Source organism: Melozone crissalis, unplaced genomic scaffold, assembly GCF_028551555.1.
Source record: "Melozone crissalis strain CALT ecotype California unplaced genomic scaffold, PUWL_Pcris_2 ptg000023l_1, whole genome shotgun sequence".
NCBI lineage: Eukaryota > Metazoa > Chordata > Aves > Passeriformes > Passerellidae > Melozone > Melozone crissalis.
In genome coordinates, this window is record NW_026535801.1 from 8,671,653 (window position 1) to 8,689,402 (window position 17,750).

Below are 17,750 nucleotides of genomic sequence, written 5' to 3' on the forward strand. Positions count from 1 at the left end.
CACTTCTAGCCATGGGGAACAAAGACTCAAAGACCTCCCTACACCTCTGAATAAGATCCCTTTATTGCCAGAAATCAATCCCTGTTCATGCTCTTGATTTCCACCAGACACAACTCAAACCAAACTGAGGCCTAAGAGAACTTAAAAGAAAGAGGGCACACATTGGCTGGCTCAGTTGCAGTGCTGATGTCCACACATCCTACCACCCCATCAGCTGCAGGTAGTGTGTGGGGTATTCTGCCTTTTTTTAGATTACCTCGATTTTATATCTCATTCCTGTTAGAAAACTGCCTCTGGCATTCCCAGAAATAACTCAAGCTCTTGCAGTTCCTAACAGCATTCTCTGCTTCTTGAACTGCCAAGGCATTTGTAGACCTCTTTACGTGGCTGCCTTTGGTCTGTGCTGCATTCTGGAGGACTACCAGGAGGATCTTCTCAGTCATCAGATCCCTCTAGCATAAGTTTGAGGAATAATATAAGAGGAGAAGTATTGTAGTAATATCTCCTTATTCTATAAGCCAGCACAGAGGATTGTTAGCAAACTGAAAAGCATTTGTGGTCGAATTTAAGTTAACAGTATCTCACTTCCCAAAAAAATGTTTCACATGCTTACAGAGGCTTCCATTATCTGAAGGGACCTACAAGGAAGAGGGATTCTTCTTCGGGAACCTCAGTGACAGGACAAGAACAGGTTCAAAATGAAAGGGTGGAAATAGATATCTGGAAGAAATTATTTATTGTGGGGGTGGCAAGGCACTGGAACAGATTGCCCAGAGATGCTCTGGACTCCCCATCTCTGGGAGAGTTGGAAGCCAACACAGAGCTTGGAACAACCTGGTCTAATGCAAGGTGTCCATGCACATATCAGGGGGCTTGGAACGAGACGGTCTTTAAGGTCCCTTCCAACCCAAACCATGCCGTGATTCTCTGACTGTGTACCAGCTGTGGAACATCGCAAAAGGTACACTGAAGACAATACAAGAAAACGTGGGCATTTAGTTTGGGAATAAGGGGGAAGCAGCCTCACCTTGTCTCCCTGTCCTTCATTTTGCCTCTTTGGTAAACATAAGAAACTGATTTTCTTTAGTCTTTGGTCACTAGTCAAATGACTCTGAGGAAAAAATAAACCAAATATATCTATTTAACTCTAATATTTTCCATTTAGGTTTTTCCAATGTTTTCCCACGCTTCCCGACAAGCAGGTCCCACTTAGAGCCAGACAGGCGCTGCTGCACGGCCTGCAAAGATGCCTTTTCTATTTAAAGGCTCCTTCAGTTACGCCAGGACGGCCCGGGGGGGCCGCGGCACCCGAGGCACCGCGGTACCGCCCCCGGGGCCGCGTCACGGGCGGCCGGCGCTGCACGGCACGGCACGGCACGGCACTGCCGGCAGTCGCGCCATGCACTCCCTCGCCCAGGAGATCCGCAGCTTCTCCAGGGCCAACCTGCGGAAGCAGCGCACCCGCGTCACCACGCTGACCGGCCGCAGGATCGTCGAGACGTGGCGCGGCGCCTGCCTGCACATGGAGGAGGAGGAGGAGGCGGCGCCCGGCGGCGGCTTCGTGCAGGACCTGAGCGCTGACCTGCAGGTCGGAGTGGTGAAGCCCTGGCTGCTGCTGGGTGAGTGCGCTGGGACAGGGGGGTGAGGTGCTCCAGCTCGGAGCAGACACGGGCACGCTCTGTCTCTCTCCGCAGGGTCGCAGGATGCTGCTCACGACCTGGAGACGATGAGGAAGCACAAGGTAGCGTTTCGTGGGCATCTCGCATCATGCGCGCTGCGCGTTTCTCCTGTATATTAAAAATTCTGGAATATCCTCTAGCGAATCTCAGGGAAAATGTATCCCGCTTGCATTTTCAAGAGGCTGCTCCGTTTGCAGGTGGATGGGTTTCTGTTGGCTTCACGAGAAGCTGAAATGCTTTCAGAGCATCCCAGAATCTTCCAAGGCGCTTCTGGAGATTATCTAGTGCAAACCCCCTGCCAAGGCAGGGTCACCTCGAGCACGTGGCACAGGGACGTGTCCAGGTGGCTTTGGAATGTCTCCAGACAGGGAGACCCTGTGACCTTCCTGGGCACCTGTTCCAGTGCTTGGCCACCCTCAATCTAAAGAAGTCCTTGCTCATGCTGAGGTGGAACTTCTTACATTTTTGTTCATGGCAATTGCTCATCATCCTGTTGCTAGGTACCACTGAAAAGAATCTTGCTTCCCTGCAAGAGTGATGATTGTTTAGAGCTGTTTAATGGAACAAATTCCTACACTGCCATAGATATTTCATTTCAGACACTAAGCAGCACCATTCCCCCTTGCCTTATGTGGATTGATGAAACTAGAAAAACAAAGCAGCTTCTCTAAGTCTGTCCCACAATTTTGTCTTTTTATTCTTCTCTGTTGCAGTAATGGGCTGATAAGGCCTTTGGACAGTGGTGGTTGTGCAGGACAGGGCTTGCACCAGGTTGGCATCTGGTGCCATCTAAATGTCATTTTACTGTAACCTTAAATAATCCACAACCTGGTTATAGGCTGGACAGAGCAGAGATGGCAGGAGGCCAGAGGTGGTGTTGCCTGCCAAGAACAGGTGTAGTTTACTCTGAAATTCTCCTGCTTCAGCAAATGTTTCTGCTCACTAACCAGAAGGAACGTTAAGATGATGGGTTAGAGCAGGCTTGAAATTTGGGTGATTGTTGGGTGCTCTCATTCCTATTGCTTTCTCTTCTTTTCCAACTATGTGATGAAAACTCCCTTTTCTGTTGAAAATCCATTTTTTAGTCTGTGTTTGAGCACTGATCTTTTCATTTCCTCTCAGAAAAACCCTGAGATTTATCACAGTATGTATTAGCCCACTTCAAAACTTTGCTTGGACAAGAGCATACCACAGACAACATATGTATGTAAAACTGAACTTTGCATCAGTGTAAGGTAGAGTCTGTGTATGCCTAAAGATTAATGCACTTTTGTTACTGCTCATTTTGCTTGCTATCTTCAGAAAATGCCTTTTGCTTTTTTTTTCTTTTTTTTTTTTTTTTACTTAGGTCACTCATGTTTTAAATGTGGCATATGGAGTCCAAAATGCCTTCCTTGATGACTTTATATACAAGACCATTTCCATTCTGGACCTCCCAGAAACTGATATTACCTCCTATTTCCCTGAATGTTTTGAGTTTATTGAGAAAGCCAGGATTCAGGTATGGTCTATTAATAATTTATGTTAGTAGTTATCCTGTGTAGATTATTTATAACACTACGTAGGAACTAAAGCAGCTTCTTTTGTTAAAAGAAAATATGGTACCAAATGAATAGTTTCAAAGTATTTTTAATTGTCTTTTTAAATTTTAAATAGAAAATCCAAGTAATTTCTAAGCATTTCTAGAGACATGGCACTGCTGTTAACCCTCATTCCCTCCAGCATTGCTTTTTCAGAATGACAGTCTTGCATTTTAGAGAAATGCATCTTTAAAACAGTTGGACCAGGGCTTAATTTGAGATTACACAACTAACTGCATCCTAAATCCAAGTCACTATCCCTAAAAGAAGAAAATGAAGAAAATTTATTTCTCAATTGGTAATGTTGTTTTGGATTAGAAACCAGCCTGGATTAGAAGCAAGAAACAGAGCTTTTACAGTTCTGTGTGGTTTATCATCAGCTGCTCACCATCCTTGTGCATTTCCTTATAGAATCATTGAAGGGTTTGGGGTGGAAGGGACCTTAAAGATTATCTAGTTCCAACCCCCTGCCATGGGCAGGGACACCTCCCATTAGACCAGGTTGCTCCAAGAGGATGCTGTGAATCCACATACATACCAAGAATATCAGGATGTGTTAGTAGTCTTGGAGCCAAAAGTAACTGCTCACAAAATCCTGAAAGGATGTGATGTAGAAAAAAACCTGAAAAACCCTTCTGGGGCTGCTTGCAGAGTTATCTGTAGCCCAACTCAGAGCTGTTCAATTCAGGCTTATTGTGTAATTTACAACAACCATTGTTTTGGTATCTAAACTCTAACTCAACAACCAAACATTATTGGGTGCTATTTTACCATATCTGTCAGGTTCATTGTTTATGTAGATTGGGATAAAAGATGATCTTGCCCCAGTTTTCTTTGTGTCTCAGTGTTCTTTCCTTCTCTCATTTATAATTTACAAGCTATGTGATAACGTATTATCACTAAATGACCTTTTCAAGGTTTCTAATTACAGTTTCCAGTTCATTTCTAAATGAGAGTTGCCATTCACAACTGCACAATTTTGCTTTCTGAGTGCCTCTGGTCACTCAGTTACTATTTTGGTAGGAAAGGAGTTTACAGGAAAACTTCTACAACAACATTAGTGGTTTTCTGATGGAAGAGGTGGATGAAAGAGAAGGTAATTGGTGGAATAGTTCTCCAGGATCAGTTCAAAAAGCACATGATAGTGGTATACAGAGAGAGATCTCTAGGTGGTTTAAATTACTTTATTTGCTTTGTCAAAATAGTGTCAAAAGAGCTTCTGATAAATTATGTCATGAAGCGTTCTTCTGTTGAAGTAACCACAGAGACACTACTGTTTCATCTCCTAAAATGGGGCAGGAAGAGATGTTCACTGGTGAGAGAACATGATATATGGGAAATTATTTCTAGAACATGGTTAAGTCCATGAAGGAAGTATGAGAGCATGTGAGTTTGAGGATGCAAGTGAAGGCTGCACTGTTCATTGCCAGCTGGCTACTTGTAACAGGATTCACTTTTCTAAAACTGTAATGGCTCAAGTCTCTAGACCATGGCACAAATTCTGATACTGATCAGAGCTCAACTTTTCTTCTAGGCTCCAACTTGGCAGGCAGGTTTTCCATGACATGTTCAGTGACCCATGTCAGTCATAATACTGTGAATGAGGGGTACTTCTGTTATATCTTTAATATCTGATGATAAAACTTCTGAAATCTTGTGTTTCCAAAGAGAAAATCTTTGCTTATTCATGAGCATCACTCCTTATTGCTCCCCCTGTCTTTCCTAAGGAAAATGCCTCAGTTCACTGCAAAGTAAAATGGATCTAAAAGGAATTTCATTAGCCTTCAACTGCACTAAAATCTTTATGCTTCTTTTCAATTTCTTCCCTTGATGAGGCTTTTTGATCACTGTGTAGAACCATTGTATGATCACCTTTTCTGCTGGTGGAAGGTGATTTTGTTTCTCTCTCCATAAAGATTTTAAAAAACCCAACTTGGTCTTGAATCTTACATGATTCTTGCAAGTCCACAGAGCATTTCAGAGTATCAGCATCAGAGCAAATTCTTGGTAAATAGAGATGTATTTCCTGTTTGCCATCTGTTCCTCACTTTTATTCTGTATTTACAGCTAATACAAAATTAGTTAACAATGACATGCCAAATTCATTTTTGTATGAACTGTAAACAATGTACTTCAGCAAGGAATGATAAACATTCTCAGTATTAAAGTTGGTTTCATATTATGGCCCAGATTCATTCATGTTCAATAATTTTCAGGATTAGTGAGTATCACAACATAATTTTTGGCAGTGTAAAACAAACCAGTTACTTAAAAAGATACATCAGACTTAAATGTGAAAGAGGGAAGTAAAGAATAAACTGAACAAAGGAAAAGAAAAAAAATTAAGAGAGCAATTTCCAGCAGGCAGTGAACAGGACATGTGATTTCCATTGCAAGGAAGGCTGTTATCATTATTTGCTGTGCTGGGATGCAGGAGCTTAGACTCTGTTCCTAGCTCTGTCATAATGTTGTGTCTCATTCTTCTAGTCTCAGCTTGGAATTTCTCCAACAAGGATAATAATATTCCATTTCATACATTTTTTTTCTTGTTATTTAAACTGAAAGATTTTTGGAGCAGAAACCATTTTCTGGTCTGTGTGTCTGTTAAAATACCAGATAATTGTAGCTCCCAAATCTGTAACCTAAACTATTAAGTTCCTGGAAAGGAACCCTGGTGCTTAAAAGACCTTTTTGTCTCTGGATAAAATTCCCATTATGTAACTTGTATCTGTTAAGGGTAGACAGAACAGGCTGTTTCAAACTAGAATCATTTTGTTGAGCCTCAAGTATCTGAGCACATCATGCCATGTTTGAGTATTTTCATTCAGAATATGGAAGTGCTGAGGGTTTGGTGGTTTCTTTATGTGTCAAAGGGGCTTTTCCAGGTCACAGTCTGACTTACAAACATGACAACATCATGAAGCCTAGGCCTTGCCAATCATTGCTTAACCCATGCTAGATTGTCTAGTAGTCTTTGTGTTAATTTGGGCTTGTTATTTCTTAACCAAATCTAAAAAGAACCATTCAGGTGTCTCAAAGGTTGTGAGGGAAATGTTTAAGTAGGATAAAACCCATTCATTTTATACAGAATTCAGGATAAGCCTGAATTCAAACCTCAGAAAAAAACATTTGTGAGTTTATTGGAGGTTGAGTAGTTTTGGATTTTGCACCCTAGTTCCCAGTTAAGGGGCCTTAGTTGTACCAGTGGTGTGGTGGGAAGGGAGAGATGTGTTAGAAATCACATGATGTCTTTTCTAATTTTTCTGTTCCTGTGCATGATCCCTGTTACCCAGAATCTTCCCTGCAGAGTGCATAAGGAACATGCAGCTGGGACTACAAGATGTTCTAAAATCTGCCTCTGTGCCCAGCTCTTTGCTGCCTTGCCATGTTTTTAACCTTTAACAAGATACTGTCAAGTTCCTTTCCATATTGCAAATAAAATCTGTTTCAAAACTGGCACTCAATTAGATCAGATACTTCAGTATCCCAGGTGTCTATCTGTGATTTGGTTTTTACATTAACAGGCTGCTGTAAGGCCTCAGGAAGAAAGACAGAGGATGTGTTTTAGGACTGTGGCATGAATTAAGTTTGACAATTTGGTAATAAGAAAGCATTTTTTGGTAGAAAAATACTTAATTTCATGCTTATATCATGCTTATATTTTTGTTTGGACTTACTTATATGTGTAAATATTTGCTTTAAGCTCAGCAAGCAGCTTTCAATAAGTCTTACAAGAATTTTATGTAAAGTTTCTTCCACCTGTAATCTACCTAATGAATATCCTTATGTTAATAACTTACATTTCATTTCTTTCCTGGAGGATGGTGTGGTGCTGGTTCACTGTAATGCAGGAGTCTCCCGTGCAGCAGCTGTAGTCATTGGTTTTCTCATGAATTCAGAAAGACTGAGCTTTGCCAGAGCCTTTTCCTTGGTGAAAAATGCGAGGCCTGCAGCTTGTCCAAACCCTGGCTTCATGGAGCAGCTCCGCAAGTACCAAGAACAGATTTTAAAGACAAATGGAAGCATAAACAATCATGACTGATCCAAAGAGAGAAGTGAAATGATGTGTTTTGACTATACAGGAAGAGATATTGGATGTATTTTAATGTCATTTTGAAATCCCCTTTCACATGTGCATTTTCAAGTCTTTATATATTTTTTTTCTTACCCTGCTTTGACTCTGTTTTTTCCAACATGTCATCAAAAGGCCAAATAGTGTTGTACTGACTTCAGAGAAGTTTTGCCTACAACAACAGCACTAATAAAAAGATACAGTTCAGTTTTCCTTGAAATATTAGAAAACAATAGAATGATGGTTTGCTTACTGAACCATCAGAAAATGCAGGTAATAGAGAAAGGAAGTAAAATAACTGAGGTAAGTTGCTTTCTTTCCAAATCTGTGCATTCCTAGTTAGTTGCAAAAACAAGATAATAAAATGTTCATATAATGAAGTACCCTGATATTGGATTTTAAAATTATATTGCAACTATAGATGATATTACTGAATTTTGTGGGCCAGCCAGCCATTATTCTTTTCTAATTAAAACTATGGTCTTTTGAGGATGCTCAAAATGCATAGGGTGCTTTAATGCTTTGTGTATTTCTGTTGTTTCTCATCTAGTAGTGATTTGAAGTGCACTAACATGATGAGTCCAGGCTTGGACCTAGCAGGGGTTTTTTTCCTGTACATCATTTCAGTAGAGATACAAAAAATGTTAATAATGATTTTTATTCTGCTCATGCTACTGGCTTTTCTTACATCTGGTGCTGTCCCTTCACTCCATTCCACATCATATGTAAAGAACAGACATCATAGGGTGTGTAATTTTGCTCTTCCTGAGAGATCCCAGGCTGAAATTACTGTCTTAATATGCTTTTAAAAACAGTATCTACAAGATTTTAATAGTATTTTGTGGCCTTCATGCCAGCTCTTAATGATTTGATATATTAATATGCAACAAAATAAAGAGATCACTGTGTTTGGATAAATTGTGTGCTAAAGTGATTTTAAATGTTTGGTTTCAAGATTGGTGTTCTGTCCTGGTACCAGTAGTTTAACTGTAGGACATTGTTGTGTTTGAACCAAGACCTCTCTTGTTCTCAGCATGAATTGCTCAAGAACAGGAATTTGTAGGAGCAGTTGTAGTGACAGGACAAGGAGGAATGGATTCAAAGAGAGGGAGTAGGTTGAGATTAGATTATTTACCCTGAGGGTGGGCAGGCCCTGGCACAGGCTGCCCAGAGAAGCTGTGACCGCCCCATCCCTGGAAGTGCCCAAGGCCAGGTTGGACGGGGCTCACTGGGATAGTGGAAGGTGTTTCTACCAATGGCAGCGGGTGGAGCTGGATGAGCTTTAAGATCCCTTCCAAGCCAAGCCATTCCACGATTCTATGCTAAACGTTAACGCGGGGATCAGGCAACCATCGCTGTCCGTGGTCACCGACCCCCGTATCCGCGGGGGAGCAGCTCACTGCCTTGTCCCGGCGGCCGCCCCCAGCCTGGCACTGACTGACACCTTTCCCTGGGGAAGGCAGGGTGGGGAGGCCGCTCCGAGTTCCCAGCCCGCGGGAGCAGCCCAGGACCAGCCCTTGGTAACAGCGCCCGCGGCTCCCTCAGCTCCGTTCGCAACCCGCCCGTCCCTGAGGGACCGTTTGCCAGGCAGCCCTGAGAGAACCGGCCGGCACAAGTCGATGCCGGGCCCCGACACCCTCAGCCCATGACGGGGCTCCGCCCGCCCCGCTTTGTCCTCATGGGCTGGGTCGGAAGTGACGGTGGCAGGAAGCTCCGTCCGGTTTGAAAGCGCCCGGCGGAGCCACCGCCGCCGCCTCTTTCCCGCCCTCCGGGCCGACATGGCCGCCTTCGCCATGGAGCTGCCGCCCGCAGGTGAACTGGGCCTGCGGCTCCCCCGGGCCGCGCCGCGCTCCGGCTCTGCCGGGCGCCCTTCGGGGGCTGCGCTGCCCGGGCCGGCCGGGGGCGCCCCGCGGGTTCCCGCGCCGCTGTGAGGGCTGTGGGGCCGGGACCGAGCCCCTGCGCTGGGCGGGGGTTGGATGCTGCTGAGCCGGGGTGGGACACGGCGCCGGGAAGGGGCGGTTCGCGAAAGGGGAGCGGGGTTAGATCGATCGGCCGCCCCTTGAAATTGCGAAAAATGCAACATTGTGATGAACTCGGCTTACTTGTAAAATAATTGATGAAACCGGCTTTGGTCTCATCGATACAAGTAAATATCTCAGAGGCGGTGGGGCCACGCTCTTTTCGGTGATGCCCAGCGACAGAGAGAGGAGTTATGGCCGTAAATCAAAACAAGAAGTTCTGTCTCAGCGTCAGGAGGAACTTCTTGTAGCCGAGCCCTGGAACAGGCTGCCCAGGGAGGCTGTGGAGCCTCCAGAATATTCCAAACTCACCTGGAGACGTTTCTGTGTACCTGCTCTGGGTGACCCTGCCTTGGCACAGGGTTTGGGGTAGATGGTCTCCAGAGGTCCCTTCCAACCCTAACAATTCTGGGATTCTGTGATCTAAATCAATTCCTGTATCTTGTGTTATGTTTCTTTCATAGAGCCCGCAATGGAAACAGCTACCTTTCTCTTTCACTTTTCTTTTTCATATTTGAAAATTTTGTTTTCAGGAGCTGAACCAATGACTCTTGGCTCCCCGACATCTCCAAAACAAGGAACTAGTGCTCAATTCCTCCCTGGGTTTTTGATGGGTGACTTACCTGCACCAGTGACTCCGCAGCCACGTGCTTTATACGGCCCTTCAGTCGGTGCCATGGAAACAAGGTCTCCACTACTTGCAGGTCAGAATTTGTTCCATGTTGGAAAATTGTCCTGAAAGCAAAAAATTGGTTTGTCTCATTGTTCTGCATGACTGCTGCAGACTTGAATCCTTATAGTTTTAGTTCTTTCTATAAGCAAACTCCAATGATTAAGTGGCGAACTCAGTGTATTCAATTATAATATAAATGTTTTAAAGGTGACTGTTTTGATATTGGGAAAAGTTTGTTTTACAGGGAAGGCAATAAACCTCTCCTAATACAGAACCAATTATATGACTTTTTACAAGTCAATTGCACATACATTGATGTTGAAAACAGAGATACCTGCTGGCAAAGGAAATGCAGCTTGTGCAAACTGCTGATTTCTTTGCAGAATCTTTTCTATTTCTTTGAATTCTAAAAGGAAACGTACAGGTTATCAAACTTACAAAAACTGGGGGGAGAAAAACTGAAAATAAACTTCTTAATTAGTATCTAATGGTTGTAGCTAAACTTGATGTCTGCTGTCATTGGACTGGAGAAGTGACTTTTCCTAGCTGTAGATGCTCATTTCTCTTCAGCCACTTTATTAATCAGACTAGGAGAAGTTCTTACCCATGTTAGTATTGTACATCTATTTTCTTCTCTGAGAAGAATGAGTGAGTAGTTGACATGCCAAGGATGAACTTGGCTTTTGTACTAAATCAGTTGGCATAATTTAACATCTGATGGTGTTAATATTTTGAAATCATTTTGAAGGAAAAACTGAGGATTAAAGTACTGCAAGAATTTTTCTTAATAAAATATTCTCTTCTTTGAATGTCAGGCTGGATTGGACTCAATGATCTTTCCCTTACAAGGTCCCTTTCAGCTTAAAATGTTCCATAATGGAGGTTTGTTGGTCTTCTGCTTCTTGCTCTTGCCTGCCTGCCCTTACACATGTGGGAACAAACCTCTTACAAAAACATTTTTGAAATTGAATGTAATCATGTGAATTTCACCAAATGGGTTTTTAAAGGGGTTTTTATAGCCTCAGAGTATCAATTTCAGGAAAAGGTGACCAGTAAGACACTAACACAGACTTCCCAAAGGGAGTGATCAAGTACATCACTTAAAAAACTGCAAACCTTGATGGGAGAGTGCTTTACATAATGCACATTATTCCATGTAACAGTAGCAGTTCTTGTATGTGTTAAACAGTTCAGAGTAGAGCCTTAAAGCTCAGAATTTAGGATTGGAAAAGCTTGGTTTCCAAACGTTTTGCAAGTGAAAACTTGATGCAAACTACTTTTTTTTTCCCCCTGGGGTAAATCCACACAAAGAGTTAAGATACATCAAGTTCTTTCAAGAAGTTTAATTCTCTGTTCTACTGGAAGTCCCAAAGTTTACAAAATGGGAGGGCAGCTGGTTTAACTTCATCCTGGCTGGTTTCACTTCATCCTGTCTATATGCAAGCTAGTCCTTGCTCTCAAGAACTTACAATTTTTATTTAATATGAAATTAGATGAGAAGCCAAGGAATTTGGACAGTGGGAATGTGACAATAATGTGCAATGTCTCTGTGCATTTTGGTACGGTTCAATTTTTATAAATCTCATCTCAATTGTTATACATCTTGCTTTTGCATCTGTACTATAGGCAGGTTAGTCTCTGAAACAATTAAAATAGATTTCTAGCCTGGCTTAAAATTGAAAGATACAGCCATGCTCAGGACTTCAGAGAAAGAACATGTAAACAGTGAATATAATGGGTTAATAAGAGGTCTGAAAGTTCTAAATAAGACTTCTGTATTATAAACATTCAAACCTGAACATTCAAACCTGAACACTTCGGTAGAACAGATGGCTCTACAAACCTCCAGTGAAACAATCAAATCTCAACAACAATGAACATGAGAGTAAGGCTGAATGTATTACTGAAGTTTCAACAACAAGTAGCACCAAAGCAAAATTACAAGTTTTCTCATGCTCTTCTCTTGTTCCTTTGAATTGCAGGAGGGTCTCCCCCACAACCAGTAGTCCCTTCACATAAGGATAAAGGTGGTGCTCCACCAGTTAGAAGCATATATGATGAGTTATCTAGTCCTGGGCTTGGATCATCACCTCTGACCCTAAAAAGAACAGTAAGTGTCTTCAGCACTGGCCTGTTCTTAGCAGAAGATGTGAGGCAGCTTACTGCCTCAGTGAATTCTCAAACTTAGCTGTATAAACTGCTGTAGAAAATGAGTTTTGAGCCTAGAGATCATGCTCTTGCTTAGAATAGGTTGTTTGCTGTACCTGTTCAAACAAGAGCTGTGGTCATGAAGCAGTTTGCTGTTATTGCCAATTTTCAGTTCAGCAGGAAGTGAAAAATGCAAGTGATCCTCAGTTATGCAAGTCGGTTATGTTCTCAAATTCAGCTTTGTTTGTCAGCTTTTCACTTTCCTGTAAGTTTATTGGGCTGCTGATTGCCAGAAGGACCCTTGCACAACCTGAAAGGAGGTTGTAGCAAGGTAGAGGCTGGTCTCTTCTCCCAGGTAACAAGTAATAGGACAAGAGAAAATGGCCTCAGGTTGCACCAGAAGAAGTTTAGATTGGACATCAGGAAAAATTTCTTCACTGAAAGGGTGGTCAGGCATTGGAACAGGCCACCTAGGGAAGTGTTAGAATTGCCATCTTTGAAAGTGTTCAAAAATGTGTGCAAGTGGCACTTGGGGACAAGTGTCCCCAAGGGGTTTAGTGGTCAAGATGGCAGTGTTAGGTTAACAGTTGGACTCGATCTCAGAGATCTTTTCCAACCTTAATAATTCCAGGTTTCTGTGATTACCTCTTAGAAGGCAATAGAGGCACTTATGGAAACAGAAGGAATTTTTTTCTGAATAAAATATCTAATCAAACAGTTGGGGTTAATTTTGAAGGAGAAACACTGAACTTTCTGTGAGCTAAATTTTATAATAATCTCTGCTGCTTAACTAACTAATGAAGCATTACTAGGTCCTTTTCCACTGAACTCTTCTGATGCCAGGAGAACACTTTAAACTGAAGGAGCAGTCTTTGAGTGTTGCCTTCTGAAAAGTTCCCATGATTTCTGAACCCTTTAGGCAGTGAAAATGCTGATAAAATTAGGATACTAATATCCTTCCCATCAGGATGCACATGAATGTGTGAATTATTACAGTGCAGCAGTAGTGACATGAACTGTTTTAGGAATGTTTCTGGTTATTGATACTTAAAGCTACTTTGTTTCACAAAGCATATGTCAAATATGCTGTCAAATAACTTTTCTTTAATAGCTCTTGGTAAGCTTTTTGTAAATATCTGTTCTCTGAAAAGTTAGGAATAACTTAAGGCAAAAAATTAATGTTATTACTTGAATGTTTAAATCACTTGATCTGAGCAGTATGCCTATAAGAATAATTTGTTACTTTCTGTATATTAATGCAGGCCAGCTTTACTTTATCACAGAGCCCATCCACTGGAATTCTGCCATCAACTCCAGGAGCAGGTAGATGTCCTGTCAAAATTTCTATTCTCTTTTCTTACTGCTTTCTTTAATACAGAAAAATCATCACTGTTCAAGCTACATCAGTTCCTTGCTAGTTTATGAAGAGGTGGTGTATTTGTTAGCTTTTCAAAAGGTGCATGGGTGTGAGTAGGAAATAATGATTTATTCTGAGACTGAGTTTCAAGCAGCTTTTCTGGTTGCCTGTTCCAAATGTGGTGTTGAACTGAGCACAGAGGTGGTTGTAATTGAGTGAAGAAGCTGAGATTGATGGATTGCCTTCCATCTTCACAAGGTTTGATATCTTGTGTATGAACTGGTGGCTTCTTGCTAAGCTTAATTCTGTTGGCCTGTTCCTATTTGGCAACTGTATTAAGCTATTGGTGTTTTGAAGTCAAAGAGAACACTAGGTTGCTAGTTACAAAAACTTCCTAGTGTGTTTGCAGATGTGAAGTTATGATTGACTTACTTGTTCTGTCTGTAAATCCCCATCAAACTCTTCCACATACAAGTCAAATGCTTGACACTGAATTTATTCTTTTAAAATAAACCTCTGTCTTGCAAAAGAAATTTGTTCAGCAATACCATTTCAATTTAACAGCTTCAAGCATGTTCAGCCCTGCAAGCATTGGGCAGCCTAAGAAGACTACTCTATCTCCTGCTCAGCTGGATCCTTTTTATACTCAAGGTGATTCCCTTACTTCAGAAGATCAACTTGATGACACATGGGTAACTGTATTTGGGTAAGTTGATTTCCAAAGTATCAGAAAAACCTGGGTGAAGTCTTTAGAGCATATGAGAAAAATCCTCGGGCATTGATGTTGTCTGGCATTGGTATGTGCTGCAATTACAGCTATGGTTAAAGCAAGCAAACACATACATTTCAGTGAGGCATCTTAAATTGAGCTACACATATTTTTTCTAGTTAGGCACCATTCTGCTGTTGGGGTGTGTGCTGAAGTGCCTAGAAGGTGGTATTTTATATCAAGTCACTGCTGCTGATATTACAGTGCTCTCTTCTGCATTTCTGTGAAGGCTTCATAGGGTTGTATCTTAACCCCTGAATTCTTAAACCTGAATTCTTAAAAAATTTTGAGTACTTTTTTCTGTCTTTCAGATTTCCTCAAGCATCAGCTTCCTATATTCTACTACAGTTTGCTCAGTATGGAAACATATTAAAGCATGTGGTATGTCTTAGTTTGCCACTTATATCAGAAACATTGTGAATTAAGCATTTTAAAAACTACATTTCACAATTTTCACCTCATCTCATTCAGATGTCCAACGCAGGAAACTGGATGCATATTCGATATCAGTCTAAGCTTCAAGCCCGGAAAGCCTTAAGCAAAGATGGAAAAATTTTTGGTGAATCTATCATGATTGGTGTCAAGCCTTGTATAGATAAAGTAAGTTAATAGTTGCTTTTAGTTCAAAGGCACTCTGCTTTTGGCCTTGCTTTTTATTTTCCCTGATGTGTTTTATTTTTTTTTTTTCTTTTGGAATTGCAAATTGTAGGTAGTTCATCTATATAGATATAGTCTGTTACACATTTACATAAGTTTTTTCTTAAATACTTGTCCACATTTCCTGCTGAGAAAGACCATTATGAACAATCTCTGTGCTCCTTGGAACTTAAAATGCACACAATTATATTGCTGTATGAGACAAGGAAGTGAAACCATAATATAAAACACAATTCAGATAAGTTTTCTGACTGGAATTTAGGGCCTGCAGTAGATACGTAATGGCAGGTTAAGACTGTGGCTGCTCCTAATTGTACCTCTCTATTTTTTATGTGACTATGTGCTTCTGGCTCTTGAATTGATCTTAGTACTTTGGATTGAAAATTTGTTAGCAAGGAAATTTCAATCCTGTTCTCCTACCTGCCCCTATAAAAACATGATCACTCACTTGTAAGCAGTAGTTGGGGGTAGACATGGCTGTCTTGTAGTCTTAATGTTAACATGAGTTATTAGTGTCTAGGTATTGGCAATATCCTGACCTTTAATACTTGCAGCCCTTTGCCCTGGATACTGTACATTAGCTTAAGAAAATAACAGTCATTCTCCACAGATTTTTTTTTTTGTCTCCTTTAAGGATATATGATACTGAAGAGTAATGGGATCCAAATATGTTTTATCAAAAAAATTCAAATAGTAGATAATTTTAGATGATAAAGGTTGGAATACTGCTTTTCAGTATTTGTTTACATCATATTAACCCTCTATTTAAGAGTCTGATGGAAAACTATGAAAGAAGCTCTACATCCTCAATGTCTTCGATTTTCACTCCACCTACAAAATCTGCTGGCACACCAACACAGCCTGCAAATAACAGTGCAAGGATTTCTACCATGAGACCTCTGGCAACAGCATATAAGGCTTCCACTAGTGACTATCAGGTACTTGAAGGGAAACAGAAACATTTGTTTTTGTGTTGTCTCCCCTTACCTCAATGAGCCTTTGCTGACATTAACTTCAATGTGACCTTTACCTTTTGCTGTCAGTTCTTTAATGACGTGGTTCCAGTACAAGCTCAGTCTGTTCAGTCTCTAAAATAATAATTAAAAAATACTTAACTATTGACTTGGCACTTTTCCAGGGATTAAGAGCTTGTTTTGAACATTCAAACATATTTTGTCAAAATATGTAGCACTTAGAAAAAGAAGAAATAAATGCTTAGTGTAAAAACTATTAACTACATGTTGACTGATGCTCTCTATTTTCTTTTTTTTTGTTTTTCTCCCTGCCTTCTAGGTGGTTTCTGACAGACAAACTCCTAGGAAAGATGAAAGTATTGTATCCAAAGCAATGGAATATGTTTTTGGCTGGTAATATACAAGAGGAAGTAACACACTAAGCTGGTCAGGGTTTGAACTATGCTACTGGCATTTGTAGTTAGTTGTATAACTACTGGTGGCAGTATTTTACCTTACATAGCACCTGGTATGCCTTCAGTTTGTTCAGAAGACATGTAGCTTGCACTTTAAATGATGGCAGTGGACACATGGTTTTACAAACTAAGTAAGTGTAAATAAAAGTGCTTTACCCCTGTTTGTTCTCTGATGGCATCATTGTGAAAATATTCTGTCTCATTAAGAAAAGCTGTCTGAACCCAGCAGCCTGTCAGTTCCCTGAGGGAGACGTGGGCAGCACTGGAATACATCATTTTATTCAGCCTCTAATCAGTGACTGTGCCTTTGGTTGTGTTTAAAGCCAAAGGGGGAGCTGCTGTCTCCAGTGAAACAAAACTCCTTCCTCAGCTGAAAAGTTTTCTAGCAGTGCTGGGAGGCCAGGCTGCTCTCCCCCAACTCCCTGTTGCCAACAGCAGGAGGTTTGTGTGTGCTCTTCCCTTAAGGCAGCTGAGGGCAGCTTCTATCTGTGCAAGCTGTGGTGGCTTTGGGATGGATGCAGAGGACCTCAAGGACCAGGAGAGGCCAGCAAGGACCAGGAAGTGGTCCAAGAACTGGAGCATGTCACTGATAGGCTGGGAGAACTGGGACTGTTCAGCCTAAAGAAGGCTCCAGGGAATCCTTAGAGCCTTTTCAGTGCCTAAAGGGGCTCCAAGAGAGCTGGAAAGGAACTTTGGGCAAGAACCTGGAGGGACAGAGGGAATGGCTTCCCACTTGCACAGGGAGGCTTTAGATGGGATAGTGGGAAAGTCCTGTTCCTATTTCTTTGAGCTACAAAATCTAATCAGCTGATATATCCACATTAGATCCAAATCCAGAGGAGGGAAGGTAAAGATGGATTAGTCCAATTCTAATGGAAGGTGTCCCTGCCCATAGCCAGGCAACTGGAACTACAGGATCTTTAAAATACTTTCCAACACAAAAGCAGAGAGAAAAACTACAATTATACTCAAGTTCTCAACTGCTGAGCAAACTTCACAGCATCAAAGGAGTTTTAGGACTCCAGCTTAGCCTTATATAGTCACCATACTAACTTACCCGTCTCAAATTCAGCATCTTTGTTGTCACTGCAAACTCTGGAATTGGTGCAAGTTCCTTATCCCAACATTAGGTAGCCCAAAGGCAGCAGAACAGGCACTGGCAGAGCCAGAGGAGCTCTGTCTTGCTGGAGAAAACCACACATTTAAAGTGCAAAAGGGTAGATTTGGGTTAGATGCCGTTGTAAGCACCTTGCAGGGCTCCCCACTGCACAGAGCACTTGTCTTTCCCACATTTGAAACAGGGAACAAGAAAAGCTGCTTGAAACTCGGTCTCAGAATAAATAGCTCTGAACAGTCTTTGGAAAACAG

The 17,750-nt window shown here is 41.6% G+C and overlaps 2 protein-coding genes and 1 long non-coding RNA gene across 3 annotated transcripts; 2 read left to right on the forward strand and 1 right to left on the reverse strand.

Annotated features, from left to right (window-relative positions):
- The first annotated feature begins 1,358 nt into the window (after positions 1–1,358).
- Positions 1,359–8,062, forward strand: DUSP19 (dual specificity phosphatase 19). The gene is made up of 4 exons (XM_054278429.1): positions 1,359–1,619; positions 1,695–1,741; positions 3,028–3,180; positions 7,080–8,062. Exons 1-4 carry the CDS (start codon positions 1,400–1,402, stop codon positions 7,299–7,301), a joined length of 642 nt encoding a protein of 213 aa, XP_054134404.1. The 5' UTR covers positions 1,359–1,399; the 3' UTR covers positions 7,302–8,062.
- Positions 8,063–9,066: 1,004 nt separating this feature from the next.
- Positions 9,067–16,537, forward strand: NUP35 (nucleoporin 35). The gene is made up of 9 exons (XM_054277906.1): positions 9,067–9,143; positions 9,883–10,053; positions 12,005–12,132; positions 13,433–13,493; positions 14,092–14,233; positions 14,608–14,677; positions 14,768–14,896; positions 15,724–15,891; positions 16,247–16,537. The coding sequence occupies exons 1-9, from the start codon at positions 9,110–9,112 to the stop codon at positions 16,322–16,324; spliced, it is 981 nt and encodes a 326-aa protein (XP_054133881.1). The 5' UTR covers positions 9,067–9,109; the 3' UTR covers positions 16,325–16,537.
- On the reverse strand, positions 10,001–17,571 carry LOC128937989 (uncharacterized). The gene is made up of 3 exons (XR_008483116.1): positions 17,440–17,571; positions 15,941–16,041; positions 10,001–10,084 (listed from the first exon to the last, which is right to left on the reverse strand). It is a non-coding gene; the product is annotated as an uncharacterized LOC128937989 (long non-coding RNA).
- Between the last annotated feature and the right edge of the window lie 179 nt (positions 17,572–17,750).

Bases quoted from the DNA above. Each gene is read 5' to 3' on its own strand.
- DUSP19 (XM_054278429.1), top strand. From the start codon at position 1,400: ATGCACTCCCTCGCCCAGGAGATCCGCAGCTTCTCCAGGGCCAACCTG. The intron at 1,742-3,027 runs GTAGCGTTTCGT...TTTTTTACTTAG, and splicing joins AGACGATGAGGAAGCACAAG to GTCACTCATGTTTTAAATGT. The intron at 3,181-7,079 runs GTATGGTCTATT...TCTTTCCTGGAG, and splicing joins TTGAGAAAGCCAGGATTCAG to GATGGTGTGGTGCTGGTTCA.
- NUP35 (XM_054277906.1), top strand. From the start codon at position 9,110: ATGGCCGCCTTCGCCATGGAGCTGCCGCCCGCAG. The intron at 9,144-9,882 runs GTGAACTGGGCC...TTTTGTTTTCAG, and splicing joins CATGGAGCTGCCGCCCGCAG to GAGCTGAACCAATGACTCTT. The intron at 12,133-13,432 runs GTAAGTGTCTTC...ATATTAATGCAG, and splicing joins CTCTGACCCTAAAAAGAACA to GCCAGCTTTACTTTATCACA.